Consider the following 20,458-nt stretch of genomic DNA (forward strand, 5'->3'; position numbering starts at 1 on the left):
TTAAACTCATATCTACATTTTCAGGACATCCAAATATTATCTTTAATCTGTGTGTGGTTTTCCCTGAAGAAGGAGAAATAATCTTGCCCTAGGTCTAGAGTGCACAGAGGATTTTTCCATTCTCACCTTTAATAGTTTTGTTTATGTTCTGCCATCATCAACTTTCCCCACAGGGAAATTTTGGAATTACTGTTCTTACACAGGACACTTTTCTTTATTCTAAACAAGTGCCTGGAATGATTCAGCATCCACAGTGAAAAGATACACTGAAGCACTGGCAACAGTCATGGATGGCTGTGCTCCAAGGGCCGTTACCTGCCACTTATGCTCCTACAGCGATGCTTTGCACCCTTCCTCCAAGTCCTTGTTAGCTTGGAAAGCCTTGTTTGGCTGCTAAATGGAGTTCTTTGCTGATTTTGACTACTTTGTCTGAGATTCACCCCCTAGCCTTAAACTTATTTTTACATTCAAGGTTTCATGTGACTTTATCTAGATAACAAGTGTATGTTCTCAGCAGTGTGGTACATAGCATTCTATGATGACATCCATTGGTATCACATGACTTCTCCCAGCTATCCAACTGAACACTAATCCTGGCACCTTATAGGATTTTATGGATGAAATTTCTGTTCCAAATTAGTGGAACTTAAACCATGGCGAACCTCTGGGTAGGCCGAGCATGGACACAAGAGCTTGAACATCAAAGCAAGCCCGGCATTTGGTAACAGAAGAAGAAATCGGAGAGACCCACTGTAGCTGGTAAGCAGGAAGAAGCAACCCAACCATTATCTCATCAGGACCTTGTGACAAGACATCTAGAAAGCACTAAGAACTGAAAGTAGCACTCTGCTGATAGTTAGCAAGTAGCATGGGCATCCATCACACAGCCACAAAGAAACGAATTCTGCCAATGGCCAGTGCACTTAACAGAAACCTCAAGCCCTAGCTGAGAACCACAGAATTCAGCTCAGTGAGAGGCTAAGCCAATTCACTATGCAACAACAGAAAACTGATTCAGTGACCTGAAATACCCACTAATTTAACACTGAAGCACTGAGATGGGATATACTGTTACACACCTTCAAGAAAGAAATTCAGCACTTCTAACTAAAAAACATATACCCAGACTTCTCACACTATTTAAGGATAGTCACCTGGCTGGTGAAAAGTGAACGCATATTTGATCATTTACAGAAGAATATTTATTAGCAGATACTAAATACATGACACTTATTTAGATTAATATATAGATAGGCACAGATTAATAGGTAACTACATTTGTTCTTTTGGTTCACAATAAATCCTAACGAATCTTGGAGATATTCACATAGACAAAAACAAATACCCTAACAAATTATTTCTGGATGAAACATTTTTTAAAAGTTTTACTTGCTACAAAAAATATTTTGACAAACTCTAAAATCCAAGAAACAATTATAGTCTTTTTCACATCTTATCATTTTAAAGAAAAAATTAACTGCTGTGACTGAAAGAAAATTCTTGCTGTAACTAGTGGGAATGAAAGATGGGCAGTGCTAGCTGAGGGTGTGGGATGGGTTATCCCCTTGTCTCCTTGATTTTGTGTCCATCATTAAGTAGGAGTGGTTAGAAGATTCTGTTTACTATATTTTCATGTTTCCTTTTGTTATGTATGATCTTAAGTGTATGTGTTGTGGTCTCCAAAGCAATTTCTGGAGAAAAAAAAAAAATTTGCTGACACTCCAAAGTGCTGACATTGTCAATCATGCTGATGCTGACTAAAGAAATAAAGTTTGAGATAATAAGGATGAATTTAATTGTTTACATGAAGGCTGAGATGTTGCTATTTCTGCTTAACCAATGGTTTAAAAATGTTTATTTTTGTGGAAAAGTACACAAGCTGGAAGCTAAAGAGTTGTGGACAATAAGATTATAAGAAATATTATTTGTCTTCTATATAATGTACCCATTGATTCTAGAATTCAAAACAGCTAGAAGGATGTTCCTTTAAATTTTAGAAGCATTCATTCCTTTACTCAATTAGAGAGTGTGCTACTATGTCGTAAAGAGGGATTGCATCATAAAAGGATGACTAAGGGAAGAAATGGTATGGAAAACAGTTCCTATGGAGGAAAGCTGAAGCAGTGGATTATACTCTGTTCATAAAGAAAGATGTGGACTTCTGACAGCTCTTTTTCTACCATTGAGGTTGTAAAAGTCCTTGGTGGACAGAGAATGATGCCCCTGAAACTTCAGGGACACTCACTTGTTTATTTTATATTTTAGGAGGAATGGGAGCTATTACACACATAAATAGAGAAAGAGACCTTCTGAAACATTTTTTTGATGAAATTAAATATAATAATTTAACACAATTTCCCCCCTAAGTGGTGGCCTATTAATGAGAAAGAGGGATTTTTTTCTTTGTGGTCAGAAGAGGGTAACATTTTATTGGATCAGGGTTACATGTTAATGTTTCCTTTCATCCGATGGATTAGAAATACCTGTCTCTAGGGCTGGAGAGATGGTTTAGTGGTTAAGTGCTTGCCTGTGAAGCCTAAGGACCCAGGTTCGAGGCTCGGTTCCCCAGGTCCCACGTTAGCCAGATGCACAAGGGGACGCACGCGTCTGGAGTTCGTTTGCAGAGGCTGGAAAGAGCTGGAAGCCCTGGCGTGCCCATTCTCTCTCTCTCTCTCTCTCTCTGCCTCTTTCTCTGTCTGTCACTCTCAAATAAATAAATAAAAATAATAAACAAAAAAATTAAAAAGAAGAAATACCTGTCTCTAAAATGATTTATAGTTTCTGGTCTGTACAAGAAGAACTCTTAGGCTGCTTGGACTCTTTTTCAATAAATGTCTTTGTACAGGCCACAAAAAACATTATTAAAGGAAATGAACATGAAAACCAGCAAAAGGAATGGGTCCTCTGTTTGGGAAGTTATCAGCTGAGATGATAAGGATGGTGGGTAGGAAGTATGGGAATTCACTAACCATTGCGATCCTTCAATTTAAGTGAAAAGAAATCTTTAAAAGATTCTATAGATTCCCACTGATTCCCTAGTGAGACTTTTATAAGTGTAAATTTTATGTGTTTTTCTATTAATTTTACCTGTAAAAATTTGTATCTAAAAATAAACAACCTGTCCTTAGTTAATATTGGTTGACTTTTAGGAAATGAATAATCTAATGAGCTTCTGCTATGTTCTGAATGTCTATGTGCCCAAATTCACACTTAAATTTAATCCCTAGTGTAACAGTAGTAGTCAGTGGGAACTTTAGGAAGGTGGTTAGGTCCTGGAAACAAAGCCCACATGGTGTGGAGTAATGCCATTATGAAAAAGAGCCCTGAGTGTGGCACTGTCTTCTCCATCACATGAGGACATTTGGGAAGGTGTCACCTGTGAATTATAAAGTGGGTCAGAAGCAGACACAATGAGATGGTGGCTTGATTTTAGACTAATCAGCCTTTGAAACAATTAGAAATAAGTATCTGTTTATAAACCACTTAGCTTATGGTATTTTTGTTACAGTAGCACAAATAGAGTAAGACAGTCCATGAAAAAGCAATGTGCTAGCCACCTGTGCAGGTGTTCCAGGGACAAATGCCTACAATTGCAGGATTAATTGTCCTTTCAGAAGGACTGTAAACCAGCTCGGTGATCCCTTTGTGGTTCAGATCAGCCCTACAAAGATATTCTCAAAGAGCTTCCAAATTCCTATGTCATCCTACCCTACCCCTTTAGGTAGCCTAAACTCTGACCTTTGCAATACTTACTGCTCTGTCCAGAGCTGTTAGTATGTTTTTGAACACTAAAGTACAAAAAAGATAGCAGGAGTGGAAGTAAGCATGCTTACGATGAACCCACCTGTTCATGCAGGAACAGCCTTTTCTGTATGAATACAAGAGCTTTGCCCTGCTTCATTTGCTCTCCCCTGTGCTTCTCAGTGGCTGCTAACAAGTCCCTCCTCACTCTTAGATCCTGGCTCTGCTTAGGGAGAGGTGAGCCCACTGTTCTCTTATTTCAAACTGCAAATGCACTGCCTACCTTTTTATTTCTTTTGTTAGAGTAAAACTTCATTATAAAACATCATAAGCCATTGTGGGTTAGCTTTCATTTCAGCTAAAATTACTTGGTGCCAATGCAGGGATGTATGTTCAATGTTGATTAATGTTGTGTTACCAAAATTATCACCCTTTTATAGTTGCCTTTCTACAAAGAACTCTCCAACTTTGCTTAAAATGAGCCAAGATCGATAATCTTAGCATTTTTTAAGCAAATCTGAATATCAGAAGGATTTTACTTATCGTCAGGAAGGAAACCTTCCTATTTATTTAATACTTCTGAGGGTTGAAACAACTTTAAAATGAAGCTTAATTTAGCAGAATGTTCAGAATCTGCTTGTTCTTTGTTCTGCGTCTTAACTTTCACTAGTTTGTATTAGTTTTTCTTCCCATCTTAAAATGCATGAAGTCTATCACACCCTCCCCTCACATCAGGGCTCATAGGCTATGAACATATTCCTATTATTACCTTTGTCATGGGTTCCTAAGCTCTTTTAAAGTCCATCTACCCAATTAGACTTTGAACAACATTATAGGAGGGCTGCATCTCCCCATCACACTCTCCCTGACAAATTACCAAACGTGAAGCAAAAACTCATCAGGTCCTTATGAGTTCAGAGATAAACTAAAAAAGTCAGAGAGAAAAAAAAATGGGTAGGTTTGAATTTCTGCTTCCTCTTGTGGTGGTCTCTCTGCTCACATACTGTTTTCCAAGTAGGTCAGTGTGATGGAGACACAATTCTGGAGGTAAGATAAGGATGACACCGAAATACAACAAAAAGACGGGAAAGAGATGTCCAAGGATGAGAAGAGGCTTGTCTCTGAGAGAGCAGGAGGATTGAGATTATGCCCACCAGATGCTGGAGCACTGCCAAGGAATACACAGACTGTGCTGTGTGATTTTTAAAGTGGGCTTTGTTCCTGCCAATTGCTACCTCCCTCCCTTCCTTTTTTGTTGGGGTGGGGGGTTGTTGTTGTTCTCCCTTATCATTTTGTGGACTTCTTTGAAGCCTCCATCCTTACTGAATGGAGACTAAGCATTAAGGGGGAAAGAACTCTCACCTCACATCCCAATGAAAAAGGCATGGAGTAGTAATAAGTGGTGAGAATGTGGCAGAATAGCAGATCTTTTGTTTCAATCTGACTGATAGGATTGAAGGGGAGGGGAACATTTCTTCTGTAGGAGCATTTTCCTTGTTTCCTAACACCAATATTGGGGAAGACTTACTGGTTCTTCAATGCCTGAGAATACAGATAAAGCCACAGCTTTTTAAAAATGTATGTATGTATTTGCAATAGAGTTTCATGTACTCCAGTCTGTTCTGCCTCAAACTGGCTATGTAGCCAAGGATGAGCTTAGAATCCTCCACCTCTGAAGTGTTGGGAGTACAGGAGTGCATTGCCACACCTGACTTTGCAGCTCTGGGGATAAAACCTAGGGCCTCATGCATTTTAGGAAGCATGCTAGCCACTAAACTGCATCCTGAACCTCATCACAGATGCTTTTCAGCATCCATACTACTTTTCTTGTTACTCTTCTGAGCTTAATTTACCTTCTTGTGAGGAGTCAAAACATAACTTTCAGCCCCCTGCTTATCCCCTGACTGGAAAACAAGCACTTTGAAAAACTGATGCACACAGCCCGATCTCCAGCCATGGTCAGCTGCACACTGAGAAACATGGGACTGGGTGGTCTGCCAGGGGCCATGGTCAGCTGTAAACCAAGAAGCATGGGACTGGGCCCTGGGAAATAGCTGCAGGCAACTCTGGCTGGGTAGACCTGTGGAGGTAGCAGGTGTCTGTGCTCACCAAGAATCTAATTCCCATGCTGATTGAACTATATGTGCATCCTCAGAAGAACATATGACTTTAAAAAATTTGCCCAATACTAATTAGAAAATGAGAAGTTATTAATTTTTAATAGTGTTAAATTTTCAAAAAAGACAGAGTAAACCTATGCACATAAACTATAATGTAATATCTTCTTCTAAAGGAAAATGGATGTGGTACTATGAAGAAACGTCACCCCTGTAGGGATTATAAAGCTGCTCATGTGATTAGAGATCCAGTGTCCTCTGCATATATTAAAATTTGGCAGCAAGATGAGGCTACTACCTATCTTTCCTTGAGCCATAACTCTTTGTGTTAATAAAAGTAATGAACACTGATTATTTTGGGTCATTTTACAGTTTCAGAAAGATGCTTGCTCTTTAGGTACTTGTAAATGTTTTGAAGTAGTTATAAAAGAAATGCAGGTGTGGGGGATAGAGGAAATGGCTACATAAAGAGTTGCCTCACAAGCATAAGGACCATGTCCAGTCCCTGGTTCCCAAACAAAGTAAACACTGAGTGTGCTGGTGCCCATCTGTAATTTTCACACTGGGAAGGTGGAGACAAGTGTATCCCTGGAGCTCGAGCCTAATTTGTGAGCTTCAGCCTTGTGAGAGACCCTGTTTCATGATATGGATGGTACATGTGAGGAGTGATATCTGTGGATGTCCTCTGGCCTCTACATGCACACACACCCGCATATGCTCATACACCTGTGCCCACACATGCACATCCACAAACATACAAACACATATACACACATATGCAAAAGAGGATTTAATGTCTAATGCTTTATAAAATGCTTGAAAACCGTTTTGATGGTACTGTAAAATAACAAGGGTAGAGAGTGGAATCAAAACATCTATCCAAATTTTAGCCACTCCAAGACCAGGGTTATATCCACATCCAGAGACTCGTACACTCTAATTAGTTAAGACCTATTTTAGATTTCAGAATTACTTAGCAACAGTGTCTCTACATTTGTTTATCATAATACCCCTTTTATTGTTGTGTAAACATATAGTTACCAGTCCTAACAAGAAAACTTTGTTTTAATATATTTGGTTTCAAATGTAAATGATAGGATTCCTGAGGGTAATTAGCCCAAACAAATGGCACACTTACAATTGCATTTCTTCTGCACAAACCTCAGCTTGCATGCTGTTCTGTAGGTGGAGAGTCGGATGCGATCCAGATCTTGAGCTCCTAGTGGGGAAAGAGAGTACACATATGGTCTGCCTTGTGTGTGAAAAAGGGCTCACAATGTTGGTCAACAGCACAAATGCAGATAGGACCCATACACTTGTTTTTATTTTTGTTAGCATGTACATATGTGTTTAAGACCTAAATAGCTCTGCCCCATTTTCAAGTTTTGTGAGAAAAGAGCCCTGACATCTAGCAGGAGAGATCAGATTGTCAACTGAGTTTACGGGCCAGAGCACACGATCTGCTCCCCACTGTGCATGCATTTCTTAGAATGATCTGCTCGCACTGTGACTTAGAGTAAAGCAAGATGCAGAAGCAATTGTCAGATATGTGCACCTTGAAACACTCTATTACTGGTCATTAGGGCATAGCTGTTGGGTAGTCACGCTGCAAAAAACTGGATATCTTCTTTGTGTGACTTTTGTTCAAGCTCTTGCAATTTTTCTCATTTTCAAGATCAGGACAATGAGATTAGTCACTGTACAAGACTGTTGTAAAGATAAACAAGGAATGTACCCCATGTCCTTAAAATGCTCCCTGCTTAGCACACTGTGAGTGATGTGTAAGTGTTCACTATTTTTACTCATAACTTTCATGCAATCTCAGAGGAGGAGACTCCCCAAAACAATTTTTAGTCTTTCTTAATCTGCGACCTCCAGCTCCTTCCTAACACAGATGGAACATGCTCACCACATTTGTGAATTTCTTTCCTTATTCTATCCTTATACTCAAAAGTAAAACATGGCCCCTGACGTCCAAACCTCACATACAGACACCCTGCTCAGAATCCAAGCCACTTCACAGTTTCTTTCTGACTTGCCTACCCAGTACTGCTTTGCACTAGAAGCTTGCTAACCTTGAATGTGTTTTTTCATAAGTCACTCCAGAAATGTTGACTTTCCAGTGTTCTCTGACCCTCCTTTGACTGGGCTAGACTTTCAGCAATTCTCTGCTTTTCAATGTCTGACTTTCTTCAAACCTGCACTTGGTTTCATAATAGATATAAAGGCATTTAGCTATGCTCTGATATGTGCAGAGCTGTCTGTCACAGTGGTACCTATTTAGCTTTGCTCTATAAATGTTCAGCAACATACTAGGATAGCAAGCAAATGAGCAAGTCAGGAAGCAGGCAGAGTAGCAGGCTAGTGAGGTGTGTTTTACAATGAAACTCAGGATGAACTCGCTGGCAGCACTTCCCATCTCCTCAACTCAAGCTGATCTCTTTAGATTTACTTGGGGCTGTTGTCAACAGTCATGGCATCTTTTGGTTTTATAAAGCCAGTCATTCCTATAATAGATTCTTATGAACATGTTACTTGACAAACAGAGTCTTTGATACTGACCACTTCAAAGACACAAGAGGTGGGGTCTACCCCAACCAAACAGAAGAACTAAATATAGTTCTCAGGAAGGGAAGTGGACATTTAGCCAATGGTCATTCAGGATCATGCCCCAAAATAGTGAAGATCAGAACTTGGTGAAGTTGATGGAATTTGAAGCCAATAATCTTTCATGCTGTCACCATCTATGTGTGAGAACTTCAGCTAGGTTTTATTGAGCATCTCAATATCCTCATGTTTGAGATAAGAACAACTAGACCAGCTAGAAGTAAATGGAACACAGCCTTGACTTCTGCACCAGGTACACAGTGAGCACCTAACAGTTCCTGGGCCTCCTCAGAAGGTTTCCTGTACCACTGATGACCATTTTCCTGATAGAAATTGTTTCCTTACATTTGAGTTTTACTCTGTCTCTTTGTCACTTCAGCCCACATGTTCAAGTGTCCCTGTCTGGAAATGAAGGTCTTTTGCTCTCTGGACTTGAGAGTTAATTTCTGAAATATAGGATAGCTGCTATCATTACTGTTATTAACATTTTTATTTTCATCAAAAATAATGGACACAAGTCTACAATATGGACTTTAAAATTCAGCTGGGTAGAGATTTTTCTTAATTTTGAAAAAAAATATTTATTTGTGTGTATGTATATGGAAGTATGTGTGGATATGTATGATGTGTCTATGTTTATTATGGTTGTCCATGTGCCACAGTGCATGTGTGGAGGTCTGAGGACAGCATAGGAGTATTTGTCCTCCCCTTCCACTTTGCTTGAGACAGGCTTTCTCTTTTGGTTGTTTTCTGTTTTTGTCATGTGTTTTGCACCAGCCTGACCCATGAGCATCTGCATTCTTCTGGCTCTTCCTCCCACTGCTGTTGGTGCACTGGAATTACCGAGGTGTGTGCCACTTTGCATGTAGCTTTATGTAAAATCTTGGGAATTGAACTTGAGCTGGTAGCCTTGCTAGCACCTTTAACTTCCGAGCCATCTCTCCAGCCTCAACTTTTAAAAATTTATGCATATTCAACTCTACAACCACTTCCAGCATATGAGGGATTCACCATGCAGTGTGGACATATCAGAGCTTCAACACATGTAGATGCTACAGTTTTCCTCATCAGGCATGGCATTGAGGCCCACAAGCTTTCAAGTCATTATGCTTTATGTCTGGGTAATATTTGCTTAAAATGAGATGTATAAAACACAAATGTCATAGGTACTGCCTTCACTGTACAAATCATACAGAAAACAATGTTGCCTGAGGTAAGGACATTTATTGTCATGAATATCTTAATAGGTGGCTCATGATTCAGACTTATGAAGTTGCAGTTAATTCAAAAGCTGGCCATAAAGCTTCATATGTGCTTATATTAAGCCATGTATCTTATATTTTCTACTTTTGGATTAAGGGCAGGACTTTATTTATTTAGCTACTTTTGTTAATTTTCTGATCATGTTAAACTTTACAATATGATTTTTGTTACTGACATTTAAAGCTCTTTCCCAGGTTAAAGTCTTTCTTCATATTGGAAATAAGCTCTCTAGCATGTCAATAACTAACAACAGAAAGCTGAATGTACACACATGCATATCCCCCTGCATGAAGGTGGGCTTTTATTGATGCTGTGTTTGGCTCAGCAGTCAGGAGAATGGCAATGCCTAAAAGTAATCCTCTTAAAAAGCAAAACAAAACAGGGGAATAAGTGTTTTATGAATAATGATTTAAAGCTGCGTGTGGTGGTATACAACTGTGATTCTATCACTTGGCAGGCTGCAATAGGAGGATCACAGGATAGTGTACAGAGCCTGTCTCAAAACACATAGGGATGGGGATATAGCTCAACTGATAAGAGTGGTTGCTCAAGGACATGAGTTTGATCCCCAGCATTACATAAACTGGACATGGTGGTAGATAATTGTCATTCAAGTAATCTAGAAGTAGAGTTAGAAAGACCAGAAGGGGCAAGAACACATGATCATTCTCTCCTGCATGGCGTGTTTCAGGCCAGCATGGGCTACAAGAGGCTCTGTCTCAAAAAATGATCCAAGCAACCAGTCAACTAGCCATCTAATCAAGCTAAACATCCATGCATTCATGCATGCAACCATCCATCCATCAATTTGGCTAGCCAACCAACCAAACAAATAACCTTACCCAACCCAACCCAAAGAAAAAACAAACAAACAAACAAACAAACAAACAAACAAACAAACCAGAACCATGCTTTAGATGTTGAGTAGTATACCAAGACAGTGGCAGAGTGCAGTTTTGTTCATAAGCTCCAGCAAGGCCTAATCCTCTGAGAACAGTAACCCTGGCTCTTCTGTGCCTCCCTTTGTAGAGGTCCAGGAAAGTCTGTCAAAGTGCACCTCTACAATATGTCATAAGAAAGGACACAGAGATGATGTGTAATACCAGAGGAGTACTGACTGTCCACCCCTTCCCTGTTACTGTGTGGGTTTAATTGGTGTTTTATATTTTATTTTTGTGCAGAGCAAGAGGGTGGTTGGATGGCCATGCCAGGACCTCCTACCATGGCAAACTAACTCCAGACACATGTGCTACTTAGTGTATCTGGCTTAACATGGGTAGTGGGGAATCAAACCTGGGCCAATGGGTTTTTCAAAGCAAGTTTCTTTAACCATTGAGCCGTTTCCCCAGCCCCAAGCCAGATGTTTCTCTAAGAATCAAAAAGAGGCCTAGAGGTCTGGAAATGTTTACCATTTGTACCTATTCTGCTTCACTGACAATGTATGCCCAGAATGTTAGAGGGATGCGATGAACTTTCAGACATAGCAGCTTATGTGCAAGGCACTACAGGACCCACATCAGATCTGGGACCAAAAGAAGCTAAGACATGGGGCAAGCTGTATCTACTTTAAAAAACAAGTTTATTTTTTTTCTATTTTTAAAGCCATAGATTTAATTTAGTTTTACTTATTTGATCATTTCTTGAGCACCTATAAATCGAAATTTTAGCTTGGAATTACTTATACATCTTTATGTCTTTATCCAAGTTACTTATTATAACCATAAACTAATAGAGCCACAAATGGACATGTCTATGCTGCTGGAGTCCTGCTTTCCTCCAATTTGAATGACCCATTAGTTATTGCCCTAAACATGATATGTTACTACATGTAATGTCTAATTGTATTGTGGCCCAGCTTTCATTTGTCCAACACATATATAACCTAAAAGCCTTTGTTGATATCTTGTTGAAATTAAAGTTAATAGTGATTTGATGGTACTTTCATTAGCTAGCATTCTTTTCTGGTGAGCTTATTAAAAGGAAAAATAATTTATTTTTAATTAAAATAGAGAATTTGAATAAATGAAACACAGCATTTTCCCATTATTTTTTTTTGCATTACCTTTTGCATTGTATTTCAAAATAATGAATAGTGCTGTAAAATTTTGTCACTGGAATATAAATCTTTAAAATTGGTTATTTAGTTCATTTACATGAGTTCTCATATTTAGTTTACACTATTATACAGTAGTGGTAAATAATTATGGGAATAGGTAGAAACAATTTTTCTATACCTACACATATTTCAATTTTTTCTTAATAAAAAAATTAAGTGCACTTACTTCAGGAAATTCAATGCTCTTTTACTATGTTCTCAAACCTCCCCTGTCCATTTTTTGGTTAGAAGAATGAGATCAAGACAAAAGAAAGATTCAAGAAGGAAACAGTCTGCTTTCTTATTTGTCAGTTACAAATCCTCATTTCTCTTTTGCTCACTTTCTCATGTTTTTCATTCCTCCATTTCTCTCTCTGTCTCTTACTTTCTCATTTCCAATCTTCTACTTTTTTCCCCATCAATTCATCAAACTAACCCTCTCATCAACCAACCAGACTTGACCAATTTCTGAGTTTAGCTCATTGTGCTCTAAGCATTCTCACACAATCTGTATATAGTCTGCCTTCTATATTTTTGATAGCTCATCAAATCTTCTATGTAGTCACTTAAATTATTAAATGATTCACTCACTAAAGAAATAAAATTTACTCAACACCTACTTACAGACCAAAGATGAAGTCTACAAACTATGCCTGGGCTATTCACCATGCTTGATAATTGATTAAAGGTGTGTGTGTGTGTGTGTGTGTGTGTGTGTGTGTGTGTGTGTGTGTAAGAGAGGGAGCAGAGAGAAAAAGAGAGAAGGAGAAAGAGAGAGAAAGAAAGAAAATTGGGAGGAGGTAAAGTTTGGGGTCAAGTGTGATTCTCAGACTTCTCTTTTAGACCAATGGACAGGACAGGTTGAGCTGATATGCAAACAGCAGATTTGTTGATAGCAAAGGTGAAAGTATCAGTTTGACCATTTGTGCCACATCTAAGTGGAGCTATTGGCCAGCTGGGTTTGTGGCTATCGAGCTTCTGACTAGAGCTTTAATGCAGCCCAGGAGTTATCTACAAAAATAGCACGTAGCAGGGTGTCTTCACTGTTCCAATATTAAGGCTAGTTTTCAAAGAGGAGATTAAGCACAAGTATCCACTCTTGGTAAAAAAGTGAAGCAAAGAATTGAGAACAGGGACTTCCTCCCCATTTTTGAACACTATAGTTACTTATTTTGTAGTTGTTTAAGGACTGCATGGGTTTGGAAATGCAGGAAGCTTGCACCTTGGTGTGGACATTGGCTTTTTGTGGTGGGCTCTGTTAGTGAAGTTAACGATATGCCACATCTAAGCTGCTTTATCTGTAGAACAGCAAGAAGACTGAAATGGAAGCTGGGCCCCCTGGATGACTCTTCTAGGCAGGGTGGTTCAGGTGAACTTGACAGATGTTTTTGAGGGATTCTGACACTTGGGAACCATAGTAACTAAGATAGTGTTCTGAGAGACAGAATAATGGTATATGTGAGAGAAATGGTTAGAACTAAACTGCCCTCTAGGTCTGCTGGGTACCAGGAGGTAGAAATTAAGTAGATGGGTCAGAAAAATCAGACCAAGTAGGGCAGTGGCAAGATTTCCAGAATGGTGCTCCACCATGCTGACATCTAAAGAGACTGAGGAGATGAGAAATGAATCAAGGGGAAATGGCTGTAATATCGACTGTGGTTTAAGGTGATTTTTCTGAACTTTTGAAATCAGTGTTCCTAAAACTCACAGAACACATTGCAAGATCCTGCCTCAGGTTCCTTTCCTATGGCACCCATGATGTCCTTGTCCAACATTCTGAGAAGACCTTTTCTACCCTGAGACAATTCAGCTGTGTTTCTTCATATCCCGCTTTTGCTTTCTGGCCAGTCCCTCCTTTATCTTCACATAGAAGCCAAAGGGTTCATTTCTGTCTCCTCAAAACCTTCATCTTGCCAGGTAGCCTTGCAGGCTGTACAAGAAGGGTTTCAGATGCTTTTTTCCTATAAAAGCCTACCCATCCAGGACTCAGGACATATCTGGACACTGGTTCTGAAACTAAAGAGTCTGAAGTTTATCTCTGAAAAGGAGTTAATAGCACATGGGCTTGTTCACAAGTAACTGTCATATGAGGCAGAGGAAATGTGCTCTGAGAGGGAACGACAAAGACTTAAATCCCAGGACAAAGTGTCGATACATTCTGCTGACAGTCTAATAAACCTGTTTGATCTGATAAAAGTTTTTTAATGTCTGGAAAGGCTAAGGCAAGGCTGGCATTTACATTTTTCTAGAGGTTTTTCAGAAGTAATGCAAAGTATTAAGTGATAATTAATACAATTTGCCCATAATTTCTTAAGCCAAACTAGATTTCCATCTATATTTTTAAAATAATGCTACTTGGTTTTGTTTACTTGTGAGTTTGTGCTATTTTTAATTGCATTTCTGTGATCTCTTTCTCTTTTTTTAAAAAAGTGAGTATATGTGAGTGTGTGTGTGTGTATGTGTGTGTGTGTGTGTGTGTGTGTGTGTGTGTGTGTGTGTGTGTAGCATATGTATAGAGGTCAAAGGATAACCACAGGATTCTGGCCCTCTCCTCCTACCTTGTTTGTGACAGGATCTATTTTATTGGTGGTGGTGTTAGAGTCCAAGAGGAGTCTCTCCACACCCTTCTTTCTCCCCTGCCACCTGGCCATATTAACTCTGAGACTCTGGGACTCCCTTCAGGTATGGTAATTGAATATACCTCTGAGCTAAGAGGAGGGAGAGAAGGTCATCTTCCACCAATCCACAACTCTGCACAGCATCCAAAGTCCTTCTTTGTCCCCATAAAATCCACTTCCTGGCTCACACTCACTCTGCCCTCTTATCTAGAACTTCTGCTTCTCAGGTGTATGTAACTCCCCTCTTTTCTTCTCTCTCTTTCTGTCTCCTTTTCCCCTATTTCCTCCTCTGCCCTTGCTTATGTTACAATGAAGTCTTAGGTCCAAGAAGCTGTCTGTCTGGGTCCTCCATTGGCCCTGGGAAGATCAGACTAGTCCCTTGAGCATCAGGATTCTCTGGCCTCTGCTTCTCAGTGCCACAGGCATGCTGGGTCTCAGTGCCACTTTATGTTCAGCTTTATGTGGGAGTTGGAGATGGTAGCAGGGTTGCAAAGCAGGCATCTTTAACCACTAAGCCATTTCTGTGCCATCTCTCCCTTACTGCTGTTGCTGATTGTTAGGAACTCAGATTGAATGCTTAAAGTTTAGCTGCTGTAGCTACGGGCATTGACCAAACCTTCCTATCAGTTGCTTTCTGTTCTAAAGCCTTTCGCAAATGGCCTGAACCTTCTCTTCCCTCAGCCTTCTGTTGGGCTAGTTTCATTCTGCCTCCAGGACCCTCTGATCTCTATTTTCCTAGAGCTCCTTTGTGATGCAAATCTCCCAATGTCTTCTCAGTTGTACAACCCAGGAATGTCTTTCTAAAGGACCTGAGATTCAACTTTTGGGAAAGTAATCTTTGAAGGAATTAGGGCTCTACCAGTTTCCTTTGCAGAATAGCTTAATTTTTTATATTGCCACCTGTAGCAAGCATGGATGGACTAACCTCTTTGACCAATCTTCTTGCAGTACTTACCTCCAAAGCATACAAACCCTCCAGTCTCTGGTTCAAGTGGACTTGAGGTTAATCTCTTCTTCCCACTGTTAAAGTCTTTAATAAAGGTCTTAGTGTGATTGTGTAACTTGACTTTTTCATGTTTATAATTTCTAAAGAAAAGCATCTCTTTGACATTAGAATTTTTTTTCTTATAGTTTTTCTTTGGGAGGCAGAGGTAGGAGGCTAGCCATGAGTTCAAGGCCACCTTGAGATTGCATAGTGAATTCTAGGTCAGCTTGGGCCAGAGTGAAACCCTACCTTGGAAAAAAAGAAAAGTCTTACTTCTTTCTTGCACCTTGTCTAGGTATCACAGATTTCAAAAAGAAGTTGCTTTCCAAGTTTTGAAGTTTTCTGTTTTTGGTGAACTACCCAGAGCTGCGGGTCACTCATCTACTTTTAAATGACCACTATATTCTTATTGAGATGACTATTGTGTGGCAGGCTGCCAATCAAAGCACTTGTCTTTGAATGTGGTCAGTGGTTAGCCCCAGCAGGGTCCTGCATACTGGGGAAGTGTCTCACTAAAGAGCTAAACATGTGGGCAAAGGGTGGATTATTAAGGTCAGTTATGCTGCAAAGCCTTTGGCCATCTCTGAGTCTTCAGAGCCCTTGGAAAGGATGCACCTACTTATTTGCTTGCATGTATCCAGATTAATAATCAAAAGAGCCTTTAAAACTATCTAAGTGAGGACTGGAGAGATAGCTCAGCCACTAATGGCACTTACTTGCCAGGCACGAAGGCTCTGCTTCCATTCCTCAGTACCCACATAAAGCCAGATGCACAAAGTGAGGCATGTGGCCAGTGTTCATTTGCAACAGCAAGCCCACACTCTCTTGTTCCTACATGTTCTCTCTCAAACAAATAAGAAAAAAAATATTTAAAAAAAAACTGTTCAACAAGCCAGCATGACAGTCCTATGAGGTTTGTATGAAAAGGGAAAGCTACAAAGAATGCATGGTTTTTCTAAGTTTCTCACTTGCAGAAAAATTTAAACATCTGTTCCTCCTTCCCTTCCTAGCTCTGTCTCTTCCTTTCTCCTGCTGTGGAGGTTCCAGAGCAGGCAGGTAGTTTCTTGGACTAGGTGGGATCAGGGATGTCCCTTAAATGGAAGGATTTTAGGATAATCCTATGTCAGCCCCTCAGCACACCTATCCCTGCTGGTCTCCACTGTCTCACCCTGCCTGCTTTAGGTGGGGTATTTAGTGTTTTCCAATATCACCCAAACAGATCTCTCTTGAATGCACACCCGGCCCAGGTGTGCAAAGATCGCTCCTCTGAGCCAAGACTCATTGGCTGGGACACCTGGTGTAGGTGTGTCCAGGTGTGCTGGGCATGAATTCTAAAGTGTATCTCCTCTGACCCAGGGAGAGACGCGCTTTCTCCCTAGAACTATGGCAGCAATTCTCTTGAGTCTTCTAGTTGGTAAGACTTCTTATTTTTATCACTGTCTATAATATTTTGGGAAGCACACACTTTTTAATAAAATACCTTTTCATTTTTTTTAAATCCAAGGTCCATGTTCATTTCTATGGGTCCCTGGACCATGTGGTGATCTCCCTTGTCCCTACTCTACCTTCCCTTCCTCAACTTTTCCCTTCCCCAGTCTTTGTGGTATCTGGGGAAAAAAAATGCTGTGTTTTAAAATTCATTTTCTTTACTCTGGAATTGCCAATTATTTGGTTAGTTTGCAGATATGAACTCAGGGCTTGAGGGTTCCAGGAAGCTCCCCCAAACCCCATATTTGTCTATTACGCTCCCTCCCTCTGTCCCATCATCCTTTCCTTCTTTCCTTCCTATTTCTTTCCTTCTCTCTCTCTCTTGCACCTTCTTATTTCATACAGGTCTCATTTGATAAAGAAGTTTTGGGGTTCTTGTAAAACACACCAAAATATACCAATGCACCAATAAATTTTGAGTATCTCCAGATTTTTGTCTTATGAATTCAAAGAATAAAATCCACAGAGGGTACGCATTTAGAGAATTTATAAGATTAAGCAAAGAGAAGAAAGTACACAGAGCTCCTGCCCGTTTCAAGTTGGGAGGGGGTAAAGTACACCCTATGACCCAAACTGGGATAGCTTATATGTTCTATGAGGCCTGAGCTGGATTATTGGAAAATAATATTAAAAAATGAATCTTGTTTTGGGTTTTCCTTCTCTTCTGACTCTCCTTACCAACAATTTTTGATATTCTTTATGAATCTAATGTTTATGCCTACCATCTTCCATTCTCAGAGGAAGAGGCTTTCAGTTCACTCATTTACTCTCACTGCCTATGCAGCAAGAGGAGGTTAAAACCAGAACACCCAAAGCAAAACTGTATTCTTTATAATATTTAATTTGGGATTTGTGTTTGCCATTAATGTCCAGTTCATCTTTTTATGAGTAATAAGAATAGCCTAAATGAAGAAGATATTAATACCAGATATGCAGCAACTATGCCCTTACTTAGTGGATTCTCCACTGAAGATCATAAATAACATCTTTGTTTGAGTTCTGTTGTATGACAGATCATCCTCAAACTCTTTATCTTTTGTTTTCATTTGTATGTTTTTAATTAAGGTCTGGAGAGATGGGTTAGTAGATAAAGTTCTTGCTGTGCAATCATGAGTTTGAATCCCCTAAACCTATATAAGTGCCATTCAGGAATGCTGATCCAGACCCTCAGGATGTGGAGACAGGAGATCACCAGGACAACCCAAATCAGCAGGGTCTATGTTCAAGGAAAAGATCCTGCCTTAGTAAATAGGGTGGAGAGTGATCGAGGAAGACAATCAATGGCAACATCTGGCCTCCACATCATATCTGTGTGTATCCACATACATGTAAAAATGTATGTACATACACACACACATACATATATACACATGCCAAAAATTTGTTTTCAGGAAAGATTCTGCCCATCATATGAAGTCCAAATGACATCTTATTGTTTAGGATATAAAAATATAATATCCTCTTTCAGAATAGACATTAAATGATGCATTTCACAGATTTTATATAGGACCTATATTACATAGCCACTATGAGCATGCAGCAGGTGAGCAGGCTTTGAAGTTCAGTGGCCCAAGTTAAAGTGTCTCTTTGTGTGCATATAAATGAATGGGTCCATGAACTTTCCATATATAATTTGACTAGTAACAAATGATGATGATCACTGATTAATTTGACTCTTACTCAGTGGGAGATAAAATGGTCAAAATAAATAACGCTTTATGTGAAGAATTTATGATTCTATGCAGAAGTACAGATAACATGAGGGAGGATTGAGTAGCTATTGCTTTTCCATGAATATTCAATGAAAACATGAGGGTATTCCTTAATTTTCATACTTACTCATCTCTGCAAACAGCTGTCTTCTTTCTGCCATGGTATTTCCTTTTTTCCCACTATCTTCAATCATTCTGTAAGACAAAAGTGTGATAATGTGTATTATTTTCACAAAGAGCCATTTCAATGTAAGCACATTGACTAGGCTTACACTACAAACCCAAAGAAAACTTTTTTTTTCCAAATTGTCCATTGAAAAAGTACTGTTTTAATTTCACTAACTTAAATTGCTATACATATTTTCTTATATGTCATGAAGTTAATTTTTAACATAAAGACTTAAATAATGTATGACTTAAAGTTACAATTGTAAGGTTCGGGAGTGACCAAGACCATGGAGACCACTCCATGTCAAAGATGGAAGGTTTTATTCTGGAAAAAAAGTGAGCTCCCAGGACTGACTCTCAAAAGCAGAGGAGCGGTCAATTTGGGATTACAGATAGTGGGTTATATAGAGTTTTTCAGTTGGGGAAAGGTGAGGAAGGGAAATAGCTAGAGTGTGAAAACAGAACAATGACCAGGTGTCCTGAGAGATAAGGGGACAAGATAAGGGGGCAGGAATCATATACCTGGGGCATTGTTAGTCAAGGAAGGGATAATGGCTGGGTGGATCCTTGAGGTATGTGGATGACCCACTTCCTTATATTTCTGTGGCCCTTCTGCTATCCTCAGTGACTCCATCTTATCCTGACCTAACAATAATTACATGCAATCATCTACCCTCTGCTAGGTGGTTCATTTCATGCAGTCTCAGTTTTGGGAATACCTCTAAAGACAAGAGAGCACATTTTATGAATCCTATTGAATAGATGAGAGTTCATGGACTCTGTGGATGACTTTAGACATCAAGTCCTGCTTCATTCTCTGTCACTTGCCTATTGTACACTCACAATTTCAATTTAGAAGCAAGCCATATTCTAGTGTTCATTTCCAACTTGAGTGGAAGGTGCAACAATTTGCTTATACCTAATTATTTCATGCAAGAAGGTGGATTCACATCTGTCCTTAACCATACCATTGTTTTCTGTGATGTTATTTTTAAATTCTATTAAATCCAAAAGTTGAAATAGAGAGTAAAGAGATATAAAAAGTTAAAATTTAGCATGAGGAAAAATAAAATAAGGAGATAGTTAATGGAAATATTTATTTTTGCAGTTTTGGATGTGGCAGCAGGCTAAATATTTAGGGCTTATGAGTTTAAAAATTTGGTTTTTTAAAATTATATGGAATTATTCCCATATTTCCTTTTTGTTTTTCAATATTGAAGATTGAGCTCAAGGTCATACACATGCTTGTTAATTGCTCTGGGTTCAATTCTCTAGCTTCCTGATTTTATCTCAAGAGAACATAAATAGAAGAGAACCAGTGAGAGAAATGGAGAAAAGAGCCAAAGATGCATTCCTGTTTCTGTCTATGTGCTGGGGAAGAAGGAAAAGGGCCATTAAAATGAATTATAGAAATCTCCATGTTCCCCTCTTCCTACCAGTTTCCTGGACCTGGTAGGCTCCCCTGCTGGCTTGGGGCTGCCTGGACCCTATGAACTTGCTGTGGAAGAAGGCCGCTTGTTCTTCTTTCCTTATTGAAGGGACCATGTGTTCCCAGTTCCGGTATCCACTGCTCCAGAGGGTATGTGCATAGGCCAGTGTTCCTGGTTGGTTCCCCACCTCCCAGTTCTCTGGTCCCAGTACCCCTGCTTCTGCTTTGGGGAGGC

The 20,458-nt window shown here is 39.5% G+C and overlaps 1 protein-coding gene across 26 annotated transcripts in view; it reads right to left on the bottom strand.

Annotated features, from left to right (window-relative positions):
* The window catches only part of Dtna (dystrobrevin alpha), a 425,345-nt gene that overhangs the window by 136,835 nt on the left and 268,052 nt on the right, over positions 1-20,458 (bottom strand). For all 26 annotated transcript variants that reach the window (XM_045134780.1, XM_045134782.1, XM_045134795.1 and 23 more), the window contains 2 exons: positions 18,754-18,821; positions 6,997-7,077 (listed from right to left, as the gene is read on the bottom strand). In XM_045134780.1, coding sequence (XP_044990715.1) covers positions 6,997-7,077; positions 18,754-18,820 — 148 coding nt within the window. In that variant the 5' untranslated portion in view covers position 18,821. The remainder of the gene's footprint in view (positions 1-6,996; positions 7,078-18,753; positions 18,822-20,458) is intronic.

This window comes from Jaculus jaculus, chromosome 15 (genome assembly GCF_020740685.1).
Source record: "Jaculus jaculus isolate mJacJac1 chromosome 15, mJacJac1.mat.Y.cur, whole genome shotgun sequence".
Lineage (NCBI taxonomy): Eukaryota > Metazoa > Chordata > Mammalia > Rodentia > Dipodidae > Jaculus > Jaculus jaculus.